We start from the raw sequence: 23,296 nt of genomic DNA, 5'->3' as shown, positions 1-23,296 counted from the left end.
GAGACAGAGTCTCGCTCTGTAGCCCAGGCTGGAGTGCAGTGGTGCCATCTCAGCTCACCACAACCTCCGCCTCCCGGGTTCACGCCATTCTCCTGCCTCAGCCTCCCAAGTAGCTGGGATTACAGGCACCCACCACCATGCCCAGTTAATTTTTTGTATTATTAATAGAGACGGGGTTTCACCGTGTTAGCCAGGATGGTCTTGACTCCTAACCTCGTGATCTGCCTGCCTTGGCCTCCCAAAGTGCTGGGATTACAGGCCTCAAAATGTTTTTTTTAAATTCAGGAACTAATCAAGTTTCATACTCTGCCTTTGATACTTTGGTCTTCTTAGTCTTAATAGTCAACTCCTTACACTTTGTTTAAATACTAATGTGTGTGTGTGTGTGTGTGTGTGTGTGTGTGTGTGTGTGTGTGTGTGTGTATTTTAAGTTCATGCCATTTGTTTGGTACCACTGACCATGTTCTGAAATTTTCGATTTCCTCTTGTTACCTGCAGGATAAATGTTTTTGGAGTGAAAATATTATATAGAATGCTACTACATAGGTGATAGAAATGGTATACATCTCATCAAGAGGCATATAATATTACATAATATCACCAGTATTGTTGATACTAACTTTGAGAGGTTAGTTAAGATGTTGACAGCTAAATCTTTACTTTGGGATTAAGAAGTAATTTGTGGAATGATACATTGATCCATGAGAATATTTTGTTTTTCTTACAGTGTTTTACCCAATGGTTTTTAGTGTCCATTGATGATCCTTGCTTAAATCAATTATTACACTGAGGACTGAAAATTTGCTTTTCTATAATTCGTTCTTTTTTATTTAGCTGGCATTCATGTGTAAGGAGAAAATCTCTATCTCTCCCTCTCCTGCTTTCTAACTCTTCTTCCCTTTCCCCTCAATCTCCCTCTCCCCTCCCTCTCATCCCCTCACCGATATGGATTTATGGCTCAGAAATTAAATGTGTATTATATCACCATTATTCTTGTTGGTATTCAAATTGTCCCAAATTTGACCACTAGGAGCTTCTTCAAGCCTGTGCCCTTTTGACCTGACCCATCAATATTTCAAGATTTTGTAATGTTTTAATTCTATAATCCTCACCCCTCTCTTCTCTGACCCATGTCTATTCTTCCAATGGTTCTTTCTGCCTTCCCCAAAGGCCGTATGCCTTCTTTTCTTCTCCCCTTTTTAGTGTGCAGGTGTTGGTGAGCAAATGAGAAGTGAATCTATTTTATGAATATTCTAAAAACAACATCAAACATTTGGGTTCATGTTCATATGTTTCTATGGAAGGATCTGTGCCCTGTAATACTAGCTGATTTATATGCTAGGTGCCATTCTGAATACTTTGTATATTAACTGACTGAATCCTCACAATAACTCTATGAGATGAGTACAATCACATCCTCATTCTACAGATGAGAATATAGAGGCACAGTGAGGTTGTGCCTTATGCAAGCTCCCCCATCTAGCCAGTGGTAAATCCAAAGCTGGCACCTGAATGCCCTGACTCCAGAGTCCGTCCTCTTATCAACTACACCTTGAGGTCTCTAGACATTTAGCCACCACTCTGGCCCTGTAAGCCCTGCTTTTACAGGTCTCCACCAGCTTAAATTCAAGCATGTTCTGATGGGAAATTATCTGCTTACCTGAGTTTAATTTTCTCATAACTGGACTCCATATTTGAAGCTCTTCTCATTTCATTGGTTTGCTAACAAATGTCTTCTCTTTGTAGAGGAAATTTTAAGTGAGCAACAAATACGTTACACCAAAATTGGCATTGCAGTGACGGTTAAGATTCTTGATGAGAGACTGCATTCAGGAAAATTTAATGGCATTCCATGCTTAATTTCCTTTGGAAAGTAATTATCTATAAACGATGTAAAAATAGGATACTCAAGAACTAGTTTAAATAGGTAACTTTTGAGCTGAGGTCTGGGTGAAGAATATTCTCAAGCAAATGGAACAAGAAGTACAAATGTCCTAATGAAGAAATGAGCTTGGCATATTCAAGGTGAAGAAATAAGTTCATTTTGACTCATGGGTGCTGACCATGGGGAGAGTCATAAAAGATTCATTTGGGGAGAAAGAAAAAAGCAGGTTTTTCTAAGGTTTTGTGCATCACTTAAAGATTGTAGGCATTATTCTCAGTACAAGGTGAAGCCAATGAAGAATATTAAATAGGAACAAAACTATCTGATGTACATTTTGAAAGCTCATTCTGGCCACTGTGTAGAGAATGGATATTAGGAAGATGAAAAAGGAAATAGGGAGGCCAGTTAGGAGGCTACTATAGTTGTCCAAGTACCAGGGAGGTGCCAGGATAAATGGGAGAAATGGTCAGCTTCATCATAGACTGTGCGCATGGAACGTATAGGACTTGCCATCAGATAAGATGTGAAGAGATAAGAATGAGACCAATCAGAAACAAACCCTAGGACTGGTATCTGAACAACTTGGTGGGTGGTAGGCTCAAAACTGGAGGAGCAGGTTTGGAATTGCAGCTGAGTTTTGATTCTGTCCATATAAATTTGAGATGAAAATTAGATATTCATGCACAGAAAGTAGAATACAGAACCAAATATAGGTTACTTATTTAAAAATTTTCTCTCTGCCTGCACGGAGCACAGAGTATGCTAGCAATGGCCTCCAACACAGTCCAAACTATTAGACAACATGGGTGGAGTGTCTTAGAAGGGGTGTTTATGAGCTTGATTAAAGCAGTTGCAACTGCTTGCTCAAGTGCTTGCAGTTAACATCCATAAAGTAATTTATTTGAATTTAGCAAGTCTGAATGTAAATTCAGATTCATTAACAGCCTTGAGAATATTAGCTCAGTAACTCTCAAACCATTTTGAAGATGGCTTGTGTAGAAATAAATTTTTCATCACAACTCAGTACATGTGTAATCACACATATAACTACAGTAGACATTTTATCAAATAACATGTGGAATAGATTCTAATACCTTCTTTTCTATGTTATTTATGTTTTAGATCCTGGCCAATCTCAATAAATTGATTTAGTGATTGATTCACTAAGGGAATCTACAGCTCTCAGTTTGAAAAACCCCAGCTAGGTGTATCTTAATTGCTTGCCACTGCCTAGTACAGTGATGCTTCCCAAACTATCTGAAAAGGACTTTTTTCCCCTAATTTCTAATTTTTTATTGACCTAACCCTTTGTAAATTATAATCAATATTAATTACCCAAAAAGGAAAGTAGATATGTAAAACACAAACCCATTTTTATTATATATAAAATATATATGGCTGGGTGCGGTGGCTCACACCTGTAATCCCAACACTTTGGGAGGCCGAGACAGGCAGTTTACCTGAAGTCAGGAGTTTGAGACCAGCCTGCCCAACATGGCAAAACCCTGTCTCTACTAAAAATACAAAAAAAAATAGCCAGGAGTGGTGGCAGGTGCCTGTAATCCCAGCTACTCAAGAGGCTGAGGCGGAGAATCTCTTGAACCCAGGAGGCGGAGGTTGCAGTGACCTGAGATCACACCACTGCACTCCAGCCTGGGCAACAAGAGCAAAACTCTGTCTCAAAAAAAAAAAAAAAATATATATATATATATATATGCATATATATCTACATGTATATAAAAACAGTAAATAAACAATAAATTTATAAATTTGACAAATTGCTATAAAGTTTCAAAATATTTGTTCTCAATTTCTATTGCTATCTCCCTGTAGACAGCAGGGTCTGTGGCCTACACTTTGAGCAGCATTAGTGGAGCTTGGGTGCCTGAGAGTTTGGAAAGAAGAAAGGTGTGTCTCGATGTATCCTTGCCCAAGGATACATCCAATGCCGGGAAGGGCACCTGTCCCCTGTGGGGAATTCAAGGCAATGCAGGATCAGTTTTAGCAGAGAATGTAATTCAGAGACTGGCACTGAGCAGAGATGGCAGGCATGGTGGGTCCTCTCAAACTCCCCTGGGTGTGCCACAGCTCTCAAGAGTAGAAATAAGTAAGAGACTAAGGGCCTCCTGAAGAGTTCCTGTAAATTAGAGATCAGCAAAGACAGCAGACAAAAATTTTCTCTAGGATGCCTCGCCAAACAAGGAGTTTAAAGATGAGAATATGAGTCCAGAATCTGACAGGGCTTGACACTACTGTTCCCTAAAATTTGCCCTTTAGGACTCAAAGAAAAGGGAAGTAATAGGCAAGGGTGAGATCCAGAGATCCAAAGACATGCAGAAATAGAAGTCAGATGGCCTATTTTGGTCCCAGGGTATCATGAGGCTCTCTGAAGTTCTGCAAGAGGCTCTCTGAAAGTCTGCAATCATCTACAAAATAATAAGGGGCCAGTGATCTGCCTTACCATTAGCAATGTCTACTATGCATTCAGTTTCCAGGGCATGTTAGTTCTTCATCTGAATCTAAGTCAGGCAAAAAGATTAGGTCCAATCAGTTGCTTGCTGTGAATGAGGAGGTTGAGAGGCCCAAGTAGGATTTCAAAATTTGACAGGTAGGTCGGGGCAATGGATCTCTAAGAATTGCTCACTATATGAAGCCAACAGAATTAAAAAGATAGAGTAAATGAGATATCAGGGAAGAAGCAGATCACCCATATCCCTTCCTGGTGTGGAACAGACCAAGTGATTTACTGCCCTGCCAAAAGGAGTTACAGTCAGGCAGTAGAGAGTCAAAGTAAATATTAGGTTTTCATTTCCTTCATGACATGGCATTTAGCAAAATTCCTGACATTTCTATGAGCATTCTAAATAATCACTTGGCCAACTTTAAGTAACTGGACAAGTGACATCTAACTCCTAGCAAACTCCAAGGTCTCCTAAAAAGCAACGGTAGACATCTTTCTGCAAACTTTTATAACTTGTATCTGCTGCAGGTAAAAATTGTTTCCTTAGCATTACTTAGGAGGCATTATGTAAAATTAAATGGCACGCCAAGCCAACATCCCTCAAGGAATCCTAGACATAACCATCCAGCATTAACTGGTACTGCAGCAATATTCCAGGCTGGTACACTGGATATAAGTGGAAGTCCATGCTCAACAAGGACCCAAAATTTTTGGCACATTGAGCAGTTTTATGTTACCCCCATCCCCCAAATTTTTAAGTTACAAATGAAACCCATCTGTAAACAATCCAGTATTATTGGGACCTATTCTTAGAAAACAGAAAATCCTACCAGGTAGCAATCAAGGTTGGACTAAAATTTTATATTCTTTAACCAACCTCTCCCTATATCCCCTCTCTCCTACCCTTTCCAAATCTAGTGCTCTATAGCACTACAGGGTCACTATAGTTAACAATAGTTTATTATATATTTTCAAGTAGCTATCAGAGAGGATTTTGAATGTTCCCAATACAGATAAATGATAAATGTTTGAGGTGATTGATATGCTAATTACCCTGATTTGATCACTACACACTTTGTGTATCAAATATCACTATGTGCCCCATAAATATATACAATTATTATGTGTCATTTAAAAATTTTAAGTGATTGGGTTGATTATTCTGACAGTAAATTATACCAGCAATTTTTAAAGAATTTAGGTATCAGGTAGATCTTAGAAATATCTTCATAGGGCAAAGCTCAAAAAGGTTAAGTAACTTATCTAACCTGGCTAGGAAAAGCAGAGCTCGGATTGAAGGCTGTTGTATGTAACTTTAATGCTATGCTTATTTCACTGTGCCTCTCGCCTCTCTGAATCAATAACAGTGTGTACAATGTCCATAGACAATAACCACGCCAATCAGAAATCCCAACAAGAGTCAGCTACACAGACAGCTCCCTGTTTTCTCACCTAACATAGTCCTAGGATCTTATTTTAAAACAGTGTCTGAAAGTAGAGCAATAGCATGCATGCATAGGAGGATTCTCCTCTTCCCCAAAATAAAACAATATAAAATTCCAGACTATGTTTTGAGCAGATGCTGCTTCCCTTAGGTCCTGGCAGCAAATGAATGAGAACTTTCGTAGGGATCTGGGCCAGGTGGGATGTGAATGCAGGTTTGGGGACCCATCCTACTGCCAGAAAGATAATCCAGGCCCCTTTGACTTCATAAGGCTGCTATGGGGATAGGGACAGGTGGTGTAGTAAAGAATCCTCTTTAAACTCTAGGTCTGAATGGACCACAAGTAGAAATATTATTATTATTATTATTATTATTATTATTATTTTTGAGACAGAGTCTCGCTGTGTCACCAGGCTGGAGTGCAGTGCCATGATCTCTGCTCACTGCAACCTCCACCTCCCGGGTTCAAGTGATTCTCCTGCTCGGCCTCCTGAATAGCTGGGGCTACAGGCACACACACACACCCAGCTGATTTTTGTATTTTTAGTAGAGATGGGGTTTCACCATGTTGGCCAGGGTGGCCTTGATCTCTCAGCCTCATGATCCTACCGCCTCGGCCTCCCAAAGTGCTGAGATTACAGATGTGAGCCACCACACCCGGCCAAGAATCCTTTTCTACTACATTGTATACCACTAGCCAAGTGGACTTTAGCAGGCCACGCTTCATACACCTACATAACCCTGTGAGTCTTCCCATGACAGGTGAGAGGGCTATCCCAAAGGTGCCATCCCCAAAGGACACCCTTAAGAGATGGCTTAATCCTTTTGGGCTGCTATAACAAAATGCCTTAGACTAGATCATTTATAAATAGCATATATTTATTGATCACAGTTTTGGAGGCTGGGAAGAAGTCCAAGATCAAGGCACTAGCAGATTCGGTGTCTAGTGACAGCTCACTGTCTGCTTCAAAGGTGGCACCTTGTTACTGTGACCTTACATGGTGGAAGGGCAAAAGGGGCTCACAAACACTCTCCAGCCTCTTTCATATAAGCACTAATCCTACTTAAGAAGGCTCCACCCTCATGATCTTATCACAAAGGCCCCACCTCCTAATACTATCATCTTAGGGTTAGGTTTCAAAATATGAATTTTGGATTGACACATACATTCAGACCATGCAGGTGACAATACCCTGTCATTGTCAAACAAGCATTAATGCCCTGAAAATAGGACCCTTCCAGCCTGGTCAGGAGATGAAACTGCTATCTCCAAGAACAGAAGACTGCACGGAGTGGGTTTGCTTCTCACAGATGGTTTCACTAAACAGACTCCTCAAGAACACTCCACACCAATACCTTACCCTCATGCAAAAATGCCGTTGTTAACCAAGTAATTAATATGATGCTAAATTCTATTAATTGAGAGGTAGTTTGCAGATTTCAGTGATAATGATCTATCATCTAGATAACGATCCTCATTTTGTTCTCTAAGCCTTCCCATACTCAAAGCTCTGCCTCCTTCTAGCATTTTTTAAGGAACATAATCTATGGAATGAGCTACTTATTTTCTAATATCACATTGTTGTTTGTTAGCTGTGCAACCATAGAAAAGAGGTTGGGTCTTTGTTCTTTAGTTTCCTTGTCTCTTAAGTGGGAATAAAAATTAGTTCTATACTGCAGAGTTGTTCTAAAGACTGCATAAAACATGCATGAAGAATGTTTAGAACAGAGACTGGCATAGAACAAGCACTTACATGATACTCTTACAGGTATGTCAAGAGCTAAGCTGAGCACCCAGGTATCGAAGTAGTCAATTAAAATGATAAACCAAAATGAAAGCAGTAGTCAAGCCTTAATCCCTTACTGCAACAGTATCAGCAGGAGGCTGAAGAGGAGAAGGCACTGGCTCCTCCTGTGTTCCATTTTTCCCCCTGGAATGTTGCTGAGTGGTGGATCAGAGTAGAGCAGACAAGAGGGGCATCTCACTGCCTGCCCAAGGAACCCGGCACAAAAGGCTCCTTCTGTTATGTGGCCCTGGGATCCAGAGTAAGAAAAGGAAAGGCTAGGAGTGGGAAAGCACTGAATAGTGAGTCAGAGTTGAGCAAAGTGTCTTCAAGACCCATTCCATCTCTAATAAAGTGGTCCTGGCAGAGGTTTGGCCTGAATGGAGGCACCTGAGTTAGGAATGCAGCTAGGCAGAAGAGCAAGTCCTGCAGCCTAGTGGAGGGTCTGAGACCTGGACCGCAACTCCCTTTAGAGACTTCAACACACTGGCTGGGCACCAAGTCTGAGTGAGAAAACAGGTTTCCCCCATGAGCCCCACTAGGTAGAGCCTTTGTATTACCTGTGGTTGGGCCTGAAAGATCACACATAGGATGTGGACCAGGAGCTTATTTCCTGGGTTGTTACACTCTCTCACACACACATCACACCACACACACACACACACACACGTCACTTGTATAAGATCCTCTGGAGCAATGTAGATGCTACTGAGGTTTCACTGGGGAGAGAGTGTTACTTCACACAACTAACAGGGAAATAAAAGAGTTCTTAAACTATTTCTGGCCTCCAAGTTTCTTTTCCTTTTTTTTCCTCTTGTAAGTCTTTTTTAAAATTGTGTAAAATACATAGAATATAAAAATGTACCATTTTAACCATTTTTAGGTGTACAGGCCCATAGTGTTACATACGTTCACATTGGTGTGCAGTCTCCACGACTCTTTTTACCTTGCAAAAATAAAACTCCATACCCATTAATCAGCAACCTCCCATTCCCCACTCCTGTCTCCTATAACTCTTTTCCAGTACCTCCTAGCCTTGCCGGTTTGTCCACTTTAATTTCCTTCATCCCTATTTTGTGAAGTAATTTTTCCTCTTCATCATTCCTAAGGCCAAACTTGTCATCTCAGTCTCTCTGCTTCTTAAAAACAAAGTCCCAAATCCTGCACCCCCAGCGTTAATGGGCACACTCTGTTAGAGGGGACTTCAGCAACTACATTTAATACCAAGTATTCTTTTCAGATTCTTTTACTCATTCTAAATGGCTTATCAATTTTTTCCAGACATAAATTATGTTTGCACCACAGGACTCCTAGGAGCAAAGTTTCTCTCATTTCAGTATGAAATGAAATTATAGTGACCACGAATTCAGAAAAAAAAAAGATCACTGCATTTATAGCCACATTTCTGGAGCAATCATCAATACCTTTGAACATGAAGTACACACATTCAATACATTGTATTTTCAAAGTTTTTTGTGTGTGTTTGGCCCTCTAGGTGATGTGTTGACATTTTTAGATTCTCATGTGGAATGTAACGTTGGTTGGTTGGAACCTCTTCTGGAAAGAGTTTATTTAAGTAGAAAGAAAGTGGCCTGTCCAGTAATCGAAGTCATCAATGATAAGGATATGAGGTAATATTTACACATTCCACAAGATACTTTCAAGCACATCTTTAATCACAAGGAGCAGAAAGTGCTGAGTATACGCCTAATATGTGCGTTTTTTGAAAATCCAAGACATATACAGTTTATCTACTTAAATAAATGGAAAAACATGGTCGATATCTTGGGACCAGGGTCTGCTGATGCAATAATCTATCTGTTCACTACAAATTCTTAACTCTAAATACCAATAAATCCTAATACTCATGATCTAGTTTTTTCCCCATTATATTTAGCTGAACCCCAAATATTTATTCACCTCAAGTTTATTTCTTATTTCTGTGGGAAACATATGTGTGCTTTTAAGTTGCTCTTGTATTTTTTTTTTTCTTCAAAACTGGCTAGGATAGTATTAAAATAAAAGTATAAGTACAAATAATCAAGCCAATTAGTTACTAATGCAAATTGTACTTGTAAACATTCTTGAACTATTATTAAAAGGTGGTGATCTAAACTCATCATTAGCACTTGTTTCATTCATTTGACTACATCGTGAAGCCAGATTGATAAAGTATATAAAGATGTATATAATCCCAGATAACACTTTGTTTTTTATTTCCTGGATTAGTTACATGACAGTGGATAACTTTCAAAGAGGCATCTTTGTGTGGCCCATGAACTTTGGTTGGAGAACAATTCCCCCAGATGTCATTGCAAAAAACAGAATTAAAGAAACTGATATAATAAGGTAAGTGTGTGAAATTTAAGACTAGGAAGCAGTCATGTATCTTTTTGTAAAAGCATTAAAAAATTCTACAAAACAGCTGTACCTTGTTATTCTATAGAACATTAAGAATCACAGTTCTAGCCAATAGATTACCAAAGCAAACACAGTGTTCTTGAGAAATTTGTTCCCAGAACTCATTCTTCACTGGTCATTTGTACCCTACTCAGGCCTGAACACAGAAAAATTCACCAATGCTATCCTGTCCCCTAGGATTTGCAACCAAGAAACACAAACTAGCAAAATGTGCTGCATACATACTATATAAACACATGTAATATTAAAGTAAACATAAGTGCAAATTAAAAGTAAATAATAGTAATGGAAATATCCTTCTAATGATAGCAATGGTTAGGATTTTCTTTTACAGCCTAATCCTACCCCCTCCATGAGAAAATTGCCAAATTATATAAATAAATTTAAAAATCAGTTCAGAAGCTGGATATGAATTCAAGTTTGGGCTTTTATTTCCAAGAAACTGCATTGAAGAACACAGCTTAGACTTGAAGCTAAAGTGGAGACTTCCCATTACTTCTTCAGAATCTAGGCCTGCAGGACAAACATTCAGCCAGCCACACGAAGAGCAGCAGGGGGCTTAAACTTTCCCTGTTGTAGTGACCACTTAAGCAGACACAAGCAAGCCAGCCCCAACAGAAAGCCAAGCCCAGACCGTGCACCGAAGCATGTTTTCCCCAAACTTACCCCTCAATCAGTCATACCCGCCTTCCTTGCCAGGTGTGATGCCTTCAGAATTATTCCACCAAGCAAAGAAGTGAAGGTTCTACCATTTATTGAGCACTCTGTGCCAGGCACCTAACTCTCTTCCTAACTCTAGGAGGGAGGTGGAAGTATTCACCTTAAAGAGATGAGGAAATTTAGACTTAAAAGCATTAATTTTCCCAGGGATACACAGCTAATCAAAGAAGAATTTGAGACTCAAACCCAGAACTACCTGGATTTAACACTCTGAACCTACGCCTAAAGAACCTCTGCTTTTTCCAAACTCTCATGTTGAGGGCCAATGTAGCGGTTGAGTTCAGACTATATTCAACACAATGTTAGGAAAAGAATGCATTAGGGATAGTCTAGCAGGAAAATTGGAGTGCAGAAAGAAAATGAACATAAATGGTGGCGGAGGGGAGAGAGGTGTGGGACAGGAATTATCTCCCCCTTGAGATCACTGTATACCCTAAGCACAAAGCAGGCTCTCCACAGAAACTACTTCAGCTGGCTGAGTAGTGACCACCATAGGAAGTGATTCCAGTCTTGGCTAACTGCTGACTAAAATGTAGTTTCTATCCTCCATGATCAATATTATTAGTGAAGGTTCTGGAGACAGTTTGAATCTCAACTCTACCACTAAGAAGTGGTATGAGCTTGAAAATGTTACTTATCATCTTGAGCCTGTGTTTCCTCATTTTTACATAAAGACTCATAAAAGTAGCTGCTACTTAGATTGTTTTAAGAGCTGAACCAGATAATATATAAAGTGCTTTGAAAGCTGCTTGCCATATAACACGCTGTCAGTAAAGTTTGTGTGTGGTTGTGAGACAGGAGAATAAGGTCTGGAGGCAAGAAGAACCTTGAGGCCAATTCATGCCGACTTCCTAAAGCTGAATCAAGGAAAAACAGCAAGGTCTGGGGGCAGGGAATCTAAGGCCAATTCCTGCTGACTTCCCAAACCTGGATCAAAAGGAAAACACCTGGGTCTAGGGGCAGGGGATCTAAGGCCGATTAACACCCACTTCCCAAAGCTAAACCAGAAGGAAAACCCCATTTCCCCACACCCGAGTAACAAAGGATCAAGGGCTACTCTCCCTACAGCCCTCCCCTTCCACCACATCTCAGACGGAAAGCGAGTGTCTCTGCCTTGGACTGGCCAAGCAGGGACCTTCCCTTCATCTGCATAGGGCGCCAATTCACCTCAGCCTTTCATTAGCCAACCAAATCCTTCATCCAGATAAGGGGCAGCCGGTAGGGACCTCGAAAGGAGTACTTGAAACCCAGAAAACTTGGTAACCCGGCCCTTGAACCGTTTGCTCCGGCCCACTCCCACCCCGTGGAGCGCTTTCCCGCTTTAACGAATCCCAGCTTGTGCCGCTTCGTTCATGTGTTTCGTTCCTTTGTTAGTGTGTTTTGTTCAATTCTTTGTCAAAATACCCAGAACCTGGACAACTCACATTCACGGCCTTCCCTCCAGTAACGGCTGAGAGGCAGTACAGTGGAGTGAGTGGCACAGCGTCCCCTCAGACTGCCCAGAGCAAACCCAAGGTGTCCACTGTCCTTGGGAAAGTTTCTTACCTTCTCCGTTGTTGCTTGCTCTCCCGAGAGCTTGCTTGGAGGTTCTAGCAGGGAGCGCAGCTACTCATATACCCTTGACGGAAGACCCGCCCTCTTCTGTCGGGGATGGTCGTCCTCTTCCACAGCGCGCAGCTTTCGGGAGGGAGGCACATGGAGCGGTGAGGGCAGAAGGAGACACCCGCCTAGCCAGCTAGATCAGCCAAATCAACCCTGGCAATCAATGGGATGACAGATGTTGCAGCCAGATCGCCCTCACATCCAGTGTTGCACATTCTTAATAACTGTACACACTTACAAGATTTTTTGTGAAGTAATATATATATGTATATATTATACATATATATATGTATATATATATTATACATATATATATGTATAATATATATATATGTGCCTGATACTCCCTTAGCCCTGAATAAGTGTTAAAAATAACATTCCTGGACAGTTTGTGTCACAGTATAAAAGACAAATAATACTAGTTCCAGGATGCATCTTTGCTGAACCTAATCAAGCTCTGCCACCATGATCCAGGGATCGCATCACTTAAGCCGTATTTGTGACTCCGTCCCAGGGCTTCCCTGCATCAAGTAGCTATTCTAAAAAGCCTCCTACCTCCAGTACAGATGTACAGAGGAACAACTCTAAAAGTCGAGCTTTCATGAGATGCAAGTTTAAAAAACAAACTTTTCTTTTTGTAGGTGCCCTGTCATGGCTGGTGGATTGTTTTCTATTGACAAAAGTTACTTTTTTGAACTTGGAACATACGACCCTGGCCTCGATGTTTGGGGTGGGGAAAATATGGAGCTCTCATTCAAGGTATTACCAGGTGTTTCCCAAATTTTCTTTACAATAATGAGTTAATCAATTTTAAATGGTTTGATTTTACTGCCATAATCAGATATGTGACTGCCACTGAGAGGAAATTTCACAGAAATTTTAGGGTCTCTGGATTAATTTTTTCATATCTCAGATTGAATTTGAAAGAATCAATTGCTGTCATGAAGTTTATTAGCATTCCCTAATATTTCACAACACCATTTCCGCTTGTAAATATGGCGGAAAGGACTTTCTGCCACTCAGAGTAAATGCTGTGGGAGTCGTACATTCTACAAAATAACTCTCCTGGAACATCTGTCTAGAATGTTGGAAGGAACAGACTCAATCTGTAATGGATCATCTTAGAGAACACAAATGACAGAAGGACATAAAAATACCTCTAAAGCAGGTCACCAACAGGTCAGGTGTGCCTCATAGTACAGCTCCTTTGGGGACTTTATACAATCTATTATACAATCATTGATTAACTTCTGAGAAAGCCTTGGCAACAGCAGTAATAGAGAGTGTCCAAAAAAGAATTGCTTTCCTATTGGGTGGGTGTTCTGTGTGTATGTAAAAGGGTGTAATTTTGGAGCTGCTGATCATGAAGAATGGTTTTGAGTTGTGTACCACAAGCCTTTTGGTTCTTCCCAAAATGAGAGTAGAGGAACGTGAACAAATGGACATCTATACTTCTTTCCCTGATTCAACCAAAACAAGAACTCATATTTTACAAAATGGGATTCTGTGAAGATTTATTTGCAAACTTAAAAAAAACTTACATTGCAGGTTAGGAAATGAAAAAATTACGTTTTACTAATCCTAAAATGATCCACAGCAATACACAAAATTAAACAAACCTGTTGAGTTTGATTTTCTATCGCAAAAGTGTTTTTGAAGTTGAGTATTACTTCAGGTAGGGGGAAACAAGGTCACCAGCCAGGTGGTTTCTTGTCATTGTTAAGTGCCCATGATTTGTGGCTATCATTTGATAATTGATGCTTATCATCAAATTCTTCCAGGTGTGGATGTGTGGTGGTGAAATTGAGATTATTCCCTGCTCCCGAGTGGGCCATATATTCAGAAATGACAATCCATATTCCTTCCCCAAAGACCGGATGAAGACAGTGGAGCGGAACTTGGTGCGGGTTGCTGAGGTCTGGCTGGATGAGTATAAGGAGCTGTTCTATGGCCATGGAGACCACCTCATCGACCAAGGGCTAGATGTTGGCAACCTCACCCAGCAAAGGGAGCTGCGAAAGAAACTGAAGTGTAAAAGTTTCAAATGGTACTTGGAGAATGTCTTTCCTGACTTAAAGGCTCCCATTGTGAGAGCTAGTGGTGTGGTAAGTTCAAGTGGCAATTTAAAATCTTACTCCATAAAAACAAAACACAAAACCTCTTTCAAAAATGTGTGGAAAGAATGAATAATTACATTATAAATAAACACCAAGTATGAGCAAAGATGGGACAAAGCATGGCTGAGAATTAAACACAGGTAAACTTGAGGAAGGCTACCAAGTGCTCATGTTCATTGATTAACTCAACAGATACCTACTGAGTATCCGTAGATCTGGGAGTATTTCAGACTTGGATTACAGGGTGATGAATGAAGTAGACTTGATCCCTTCCTTGTGGAGCTTAATTTGGGTAGGGAAGAAGGATTATAAACAAATAAGCAAGTTAAGTGTAAATACAAAATATAATAGCTCTCATTTAGGGAACAGGCCACATTTGATGACTCCTCAGTTAGAGTGGTCAAGAAATCCTGAGAAGGAGACTTTGTAACTCAGGCCTCAAACACTAAGTGTCAGTCAGCCAAGCTCTAAAGAAGAGTGTTAGGCAGAGGGTAAAGGTCATGTAAAGCCCTAAGACAGGTCAGTGTTCTCCATCCAAGCACTGGAAAGAAGATGAATGTCGTTGTCAGGGTGTGAAGGAGGGAAGAATGGTGTCAGATGAAGGTGAAGAGGAAGGAAGGAGCCAGATCACACAGGTCCCTGTAAGCAAAGTAAGGATTTTCTTTCTTTCTTTCCTTATTTCCTTCCTTGCTTCCTTCTTTCTTCTGAAAGTAGTGGGAAGTTATTGAGCAGAGTTAAGCAAGGGGGTGATAAGATTTAATTAGGATTTGTAAAGATTTCAAAGAGGGACTTAAAATAACAGAAAATAGCAGAGAATAGCAGATAACATTCCAGGGCATGAAGGATGGCATCCAAAGGGAAGAAGCTAAGCCAGATAAGGTGGCCAGAGTACAAGGCTAAGAAAACATCAAGGAAGAGGAGAAGCTGGGGGAAAGCCCCATTTCAAACCCCTTCTAGGAGTGAAGCTGCATTTGAAGAGGATGGTAAGACGTGGGTTTAAATATGATTAGTCAAGCCTTCAGCTGGGGTTCTTAGCCAGTCATGCTTATTTCTAATCTTTTATTTCTAATTTAATTTGACTTATAACTATCCCCAGTGTTTTTGTTTTATTTCAGCTTCCTTTTTCTTCATCCAAGAAATTCTTTAAAAATGTGACCATTAGTTATCCTGCCCTTTTAGGCCAAATTTTTTCAGTTCTTCTAGAGAACTGTCTGGAAAATCTCCTGACAGCAAAAACTTATTATAATATACCCCCTTGAAAGTATTCGAGAAATCTAGGAAAGCGATGAAAGACAGGAAACTAGTCTTTAAAATGGTTCTGTTTTTTACAAAATTCAACTGATAAATAAGTATATGTGACCTGTTTTTAGGTAATGCACTGTATTATAAAATTGCCATTTTTATGGGTCCAAATAGAATGGCAGCTACTTTAGGTGGCTCAACCTGGTAACTTATCAGACATTTTGGATTTATATACACGGTCCAAATAACAACATGTCAAATATAACTGTAAAATAAATTTACAATTTTTAATTTTAACCGCTGAGCAGAAAAAAAAAGAAGGAATTTCCACTATTCTAATTTTTCCCATTCCAACAACACAGAATCTCAGTGAGAGTAATACTAAGCTTTAACCACCAGAGGGCACTAGAAAACTACCTTTTGGCTCCACTGTTGGGCTAACATTAGTGAGTTCCTACGAAATTTCTGGAGAGCTCTCCTAATGAAACAGCCTTCTGCTGATGCCTCCGCTATAGTATATCAAAATGCAGCAAGTATTTTAAAAAGTGATTTTAATAAATTCCTTCTATTTTCCTTTGTTGCCTTCCTTAAACAAATTTCAGTGAAGATGTAGTTTGCTCCCTTCTGAAGCAAACCAGCAGGGAGCGTTATTACCATTTTTAAAAAATTAGGACCTTTCTCCAGGTAATTTACAACAAATTAAGTAGGTCATTATTTTAGAGAGACAATCTTGGAAAGTTCCAAGAAAATCAACTCCACAACTTCTTTTTGTTACTTGCTTCGTTTCCCATCTTTCAACCTCCACTATGGAATTGAAATCCAGTGAAAGTTTCGTGTTTTGTAATAAGAACAAATATTTTCTTATTGAATCGACAACATTTGAAGCTAATAATCTCACCAATAATGTATTTTTACACTGGATTAAACTGCTGGCAAACAGTCTAGCCTTTTTTCAACCTCCACATGCAAGAATTTAAATCCAGTGAAAGTTTTGGTTTTTTGTAATAAGAAGAAATGTTTTCTTATTGAAACAACAATATTTGAAGCTAATAAAAGAATCTCACCAATAATGTATTTTTACACTGGATTAAACCGCTGGCAAATAGCCTAATGTTTAACAATTCTGTCATAAATTTTGCGGAATGTCTACTTCCTAAATTGGAAAATGAAATAATACAACATGGATAATTTAAAAGTCATACACTGCCTATTTTTTTAAAGATTAAAATGGTTTACAGTAAAAACATGGATCAATTATTTTTAAATAAAAAGGAAAATTCTGAAAACAACTAATAATGAAATGAAGAATAACAATTCCAAAGCACTTCAGAGACGATGTCTATATGAAGAAAAGTATTAGGTTGGCGTAAAATACCTTCCATGGCAAAAACCGCAATTAAATAGTTTCCTCAGTAATTTCTAAGAAAAAGGAAAAAAAAAATCTTCAGGTCAAATGAGGAAAGGACATGTAAGGGACAGAAAAGTTTTATCTTTCCTTCCAATGCTTTTCGGTTCTTGGAGGGATTATACAAAATAAACACAAATATCAGTTAAACAGGGGGTTCCCAAACACTGTCCTGACCAATGTTACTTGTGCTGTCTCAGGGTTCCATGGTCAAGCACATTTGAGAAACATTTGTACAACATTCTGACAGCAAGCTGAACATTAACACCCTGAAGATTTTGAGAAGTTCTGGAGTAGAACCACCTGTTCAGCTCTGTGGAAACCAGAATTTTCCAAATTTGTTTGAAGATAAAATATTTCTGCAAGATCCACAAATACAGGAGCTTACATAATATTTATCTCTGCTTCAGTACAGAGAGCAACTGCAGCATGCTTTCCTTCCTTTAAGCCCCAAGATTATTCTACCTTCATGTCTTTCTATTCACCTTCCTCTCTGAAGTTCGGGGGTGGGACTGGGGGGCATTGAATCCTTCTGTGCCTTGTGATGCCCACATTTACTAACAGCAAGCTGTCTCCTCCCATATTTGTCATTTTAAATTGTGAATAGAGCTTTCTCTGAGGATTTTTGATAGAGATGCCATCCTTCCATCGTTGCTTTGTTTCTGCCTGTGCCAGGCACCTCAGAAGTAATTATCAACCTGGTACTATTTTTAATGTTTGTTTCTATGCCTTGAAAGTCTGTGATGGTTCCTATCCAAGGCAGGTGGTGTAAATACTCATCTCAAATCCAAATGAAGGCTGTTGTAAAGTTTCAGATTCTCAGGGAGAATCCAGCTTCCTTGTTTTCTCTCTGTGCTAATGGGCAAATTGTTTTTCCTAGTGCAGCATTCAACTGAAGATCTATTTTTCCACTGTTATGTGGAAGACCTGAATTCCAGCTTTTTGGCTTACCCATGCCTCTGTTTTTCTTCCATCCATATGAGGGAACAAGTCTTTCTTGCCAACCTTTGCAAGTTTCCCTGTAGCCTTTAATTTTTTCCACGTATTCTGTTCCCTGAAGATGTCCCTTACTTTCTTGTCCACTAAGCTAAGCATGTAAAATTGAGAACCAATGTACTGAGCCCCCTTTTATGAAGTCTGGCAATTCTGTGAGCATCCAGCCTGCATCAGTGCAGCACCCTGAGTTAGAGCTCTTTGTTAGGCATCATAGAACAGGAAGGTCACAAATAGTGTCCCTGGCGACAAAGACTTCAGCTCCTCCCAGCTCAGGAGGCTTTCCCAGGACATGTCATATAGATTCGGCTCTGCACAGCTGTTCTAGAAATCTGAAAACCCTAAGTTGCACTGTTAACCCATCATCTTGTTAGCCCTGCCCAGGATGTCAAAGGGGGAAAGGAAATCAACATTTTTCTGCATTAAATGGTGACTTAAAGAAAGCTACCTCCATATTTGACCCTGTAAATCCATTAAAAACCTGGGGGCCTGCCAGAAAATGCCTTTATGCTTGGCTCTGTATTAGCTTTCGTGACTTTCCTATAATGAATTGTAGCTCGCTTGAGTCATTAAGAAGATTCTGACAGGGAATCAGCTGGAATCTGCTGTTATTTGAAGGACTCAATTTATCTATGATTCAGTGCTTAGGCAGTCAAAAGGCTTGAAGGGGTCAGTCAGGGAACGTAGCTCATAACTCTTATAGGGGCATTGACTTTTAGTATATGCATTAGATAAACTTAAGACAAGAAAATAACTACTTTTCTTGCCACCTTTGCTCATTTGTTATTTAGCATTCCAGGCAAGGGTTAATTAAAAGCTTCTGTGTGTTGGCTCTATGGCTGATCACAGGCCAAAATTAACAGATTGAAGCTGTACTATTACAAGATTATATTATGTCTCTGTTAGAGATAGCAACCAATAAAACTGGATAGTGCTAAGTATTGCTAAGCTATTAACTATCTTTTAACCTTATTATAGTTTTATATTCTGTATTTTCTAAATGTGTCTGAATGTCTTGTTCTACTTTGAAATATTTTGTAATTCCTGTTTCGTATTTTGCTTCTTAGCTTATTAATGTGGCTTTGGGTAAATGCATTTCCATTGAAAACACTACAGTCATTCTGGAAGACTGTGATGGGAGCAAAGAGGTATGCTAAACTGTTTTCTATCTCATGGTAGCTGTAGGTGCAGGGTATGACACATTCATTGCTCAATTGAGAAATTCATCTTTGCCCAACAGAAAAATAATTTTCTAAATTTCTTTGTAATAAGAGAGTCCACCACTAAACACAAAGACAGTGACTAAAGGAATAAAGGTGTGGGTCCTGCAGTCAACTCACTGGGTCCAGAATGAATCCAGTCCTGGCACCATCACTTGCAAAAGCATGTTAACTTCTGCAGATTCCTTAACCTTTGGGTAAATGGTAGTGATAATCATGCCTACTTTTAGAACTGGTGTGAGGCTGAAGTTAGGTAATACATATGAAGCGTGTAGAACAATACCTAATGCTTACTGCTCTGTAAATGTTTGCTGTAATAATAATAAAGATAAAAGTGTAAGAAATGCATAACATAGATAAAGATACTAAAGAGACAACATATTTCTAAATAATCACTCTAAGGAAGCAGTCTTATTGTCTGATTCCATTCCTCTTTCCCCTCATTTTCCCACATTTTAAGGGAGGAATGGAAATAACCAAATCCATGATCAATGGTAGAAACTCCTATAGGAAAACTCCCCAAACTCAGAGTGAAATGGTTAGTAGAGGGAGTCAGGCCGGGAAGCAGGGAATAGAGACTCCTTCCACAGTGCTGGAGGTGAGCTCTGAGTGATTACACTTCCCTCTCTATCATACATTCCTTGACAGTTCTGTGTTTGTGGAAACAGTTATTGGTTTGAGTGGCAAATAGGACTCAGAGGAAAATGGATTCATGAATAGAAATCAGTTCCCGAAATTGCAGATTGTTCTTTGGTACAGAGATTATTTTGCAATGGTAATCTAGGCTTGTCAAGTCTTACATCTTTGCTTTGACTTCAAGATACTGTTTATATTTTTTGGTGCATCCCATCTCTACCTCTTAACTCAAAGCTGCTACTAGAAGAAAAGGTATCTCTGTTGCTATATTTAGCTATGAATTGTAAACCTGAAGCCAAGGCCACTCTTTTTTAATTAGGAAAGAAAGGAGTCAAAGGCAAGTGAAGAAGTGTTAAAACCCATCAAAAGAAATAACTTTCACTTACTAACAAAGAGGAAATAAAGTCGTAAATTATAAAAACAAAACCACAATTATTTCACATTATATGAAAGGGAAGTGTTAAATAATGCATTGCAGGGAGTTTTTGTGCCAGAGTAACCAGCATTTTATCTGAAAACCCAAGTTCTATTCTTGATGACCATTGAGTCTTTCTCAATTGGATGCTGAGAGGCAAAAGTATAAATTATGCAGCCTTTGCCTTCCACAAAGCCCCAGCTCCCTTTTAGTCTCGTTGCTCATTTTTTAGCTTCTGCCTCTTGTGGTTTGCTTGGGTAATAAAAAGTAAAGAAATGTGGAGGAAGTTAACTCATTTTCGGCAGAATTCATGAGGCTTAATACCAAGCCAGTGACTACAACATTCATCCAAAAAGGCTCAAAAGGAATAAGACCCTTAGATTGAATTATCAAGCTCTATCCCTTACCTCACCTAAAAAGTCTCCTTAGTTATTAACCTTTAAAGCAGTTGAAAGGTTTTTTTTCAAGGTAATGTCTAGCTTCTCTTAGTAGCACATAACTTCCTTATATTATGCCATACTTCCATGTTTCCTACATGTTAATGTTCATGTAAATCACCTGGGGAGTTTGTTACACTGCAGATTCTGAATCAGTAGGTCCGTGATGTGGCTGAGACTCAGCACTTCTAACTAGCTCCCGGGTGATGCGGATGTTGGTCCAAGGACCACCCTTCCAATGGCAAGGTCCAACACAATGACTTCGATCTAACCTGATAATCAAAGTTAAACTTCACTTACAATACAAATGATTCATTAGGGAAAGGCATTTAGATAGATTTTACCAGAAGCCTATTTTTTTCAAATATGTTTATATTAGTACAAAACAATAAATTTCCCACAGACCCACAGCATTAGAGTAAATTGACCAGGTAGACAATACTAGGGTGTAAACAACTGAAGAAAAATGTTTCAGGATTAAAAACATGGTTTCATTACCTGAATTGGTATTTATTTTAGACACTGGCAACTTCTCCAAGAGCATTTTCTATGAACTGAGGGATGCCAGCCTGGTAGCAACCTGATGATTCCTCACGCTAGTAGCAAAGAAAGACTTCTACCTTTCCTACAATCAGACAAAGCCTTTATGATAGTTTTAGACAAGGAAGCATAAAATCTCCACCCAAGAAATTTAGGACTGTGACTGCTATCTCCCTGTAGCCACCCGTGGCTTAGAACCTTAATCATGTGGTAGACTGAACATTCCAATTCTTTAAGCACCTGGCTTGTCGGGCTTCAGAACACTAACATGACATCCATATGCAGACAGAATTAATTGCACTGAATAATTTTTATTATAGTAACTAACATTTATTGAAGGCTTATTATGTGCTAAACACTTGATAGTCATTACCCCAACCCTCTGAGATAGATACAATCGCTATCCAACTTAAAAATTAGACAAATAATATTAGACAGGGTAAATAATATGCCCATACTATCAGAATTACAAATGATAATACCAGGACTAGAATATAAAATGTCAGATCATAGCTTCTATATTCTTAACTGTTGCTAACAAAAATGTTTGACAAAGCCCCTGCCTGTGTTTGCTGCCTGAAGTGACCTCTTTATTCATTTCCCCCATAGCTTCAACAATTTAATTACACCTGGTTAAGACTTATTAAATGTGGAGAATGGTGTATAGCCCCCATCCCTGATAAAGGAGCTGTAAGGCTGCACCCTTGTGATGATAGAAACAAGGGGCTAAAATGGCTGCATAAATCAACATCAGTCTTTCATCCAGAACTGGTAAGCAAGAGATTGGCACCTCCTCTTTACCACAAATTTGACTTTTGATCAAATAGGACATAAAATTCTCATTGTCAGCTTCCTCAGTCAGAAGTTTTGTGTGTTTGTGACAATGGGATTATGTAAAAGTTCACTCACAGAGATGCATGGGTATCTTTTGAAAGTTGACAAGTCCTTTTTTTTTTCCTTTTTCAAAATTTATTTCAAATGAGTTATCTAAATAGAAGTCACCAAGTTCTTCCAGTTACATTGCTGTCATTTGCTTCAGTCAATCAACAACACCAAAAGTCAGGCTTAAAGGCTAGAATTGGTCCCCACTGGTCATCAGAAATGCTTATAAGGAGAGGATATGGGGAACACAGGAAGCAGCATGTCTCCTACAAGTCCTGCACTTTAGAGTGAATCTGGTTCCTCATTCTGCCCCCTTTCCATAGAAGGAGACTCTTCTCATCCCCTGTGATACCCAGAGACCAGGGCCTCTAAGGGTCTGCTGGAGCCAGCTCTCACCAGCTCACTGGAGCCGCTTGTGTGCACCCTTGCCAACTTTGCATTCAATCATACCACATTGGTAGCTTGAAACTGGCCATATTGGGAGTATTTATACCACAGAAATCAGAAGATGTTACTGGATCAGGGCTACTTTTCTGAAGGTCCAGTTGTTCTATTTACCAGAACATTCCCGGTCTACTGTATTCATTCTCAAAGTCCTCTCCATTTTTCCCAATTACATTTTAACAGAATACGGAGTCATAAGCCCCAAGTGTAGGAGCTTGGGGTGGGCGAGAATAGTCTCAGAATTGCCTTCTTAAATTTTCTACCATCTCTCTAGCAGGTAGCCACCAAATCTACTGTCTACAGTAAATATTTGGGTATTTGGAGACTCTCAGTTTGCCCAGGGCTATCCCAAAAGTAAGCACCTTTGCTTCCTTGAGGTGCCTCCGTTCCTTTTAACAACACAGCCAATGACTATTCTCTTCTCAGTATTTTTCTTCCTGCAGAGCCAAAACTGGGGCCTGAGTAATGTATTCTCCAAACTTTCTCCCATTAGATCTTCTCTGTTGTATTTCAATTCTTTCTAGACAGTTTTTTCTCTTTAGTAATAATGGTTATTATTGAGTTATTCAGCAAGATTAGGAATTATTAGCATATATGCTGCTAATTTTATTTTGCATAGTGTTAGGAAATCCATAAACATGCAGTGTA

At 39.4% G+C, this 23,296-nt stretch overlaps 1 protein-coding gene across 1 annotated transcript in view; it reads left to right on the top strand.

Moving 5' to 3' along the window:
• Positions 1-23,296, top strand: part of GALNT5 (polypeptide N-acetylgalactosaminyltransferase 5) — a 66,903-nt gene that overhangs the window by 35,048 nt on the left and 8,559 nt on the right. Inside the window, exons 4-9 of the mRNA XM_032753391.2 lie at positions 9,070-9,205; positions 9,804-9,923; positions 12,959-13,076; positions 14,099-14,422; positions 19,142-19,222; positions 21,932-22,093. Of these exons, the coding sequence (XP_032609282.1) occupies positions 9,070-9,205; positions 9,804-9,923; positions 12,959-13,076; positions 14,099-14,422; positions 19,142-19,222; positions 21,932-22,093 (941 nt within the window). The remainder of the gene's footprint in view (positions 1-9,069; positions 9,206-9,803; positions 9,924-12,958; positions 13,077-14,098; positions 14,423-19,141; positions 19,223-21,931; positions 22,094-23,296) is intronic.

The sequence above is a fragment of the Hylobates moloch genome, unplaced genomic scaffold, assembly GCF_009828535.3.
Source record: "Hylobates moloch isolate HMO894 unplaced genomic scaffold, HMol_V3 SCAFFOLD_1, whole genome shotgun sequence".
NCBI lineage: Eukaryota > Metazoa > Chordata > Mammalia > Primates > Hylobatidae > Hylobates > Hylobates moloch.
This window is presented reverse-complemented; position numbering and strand designations above follow the sequence as displayed.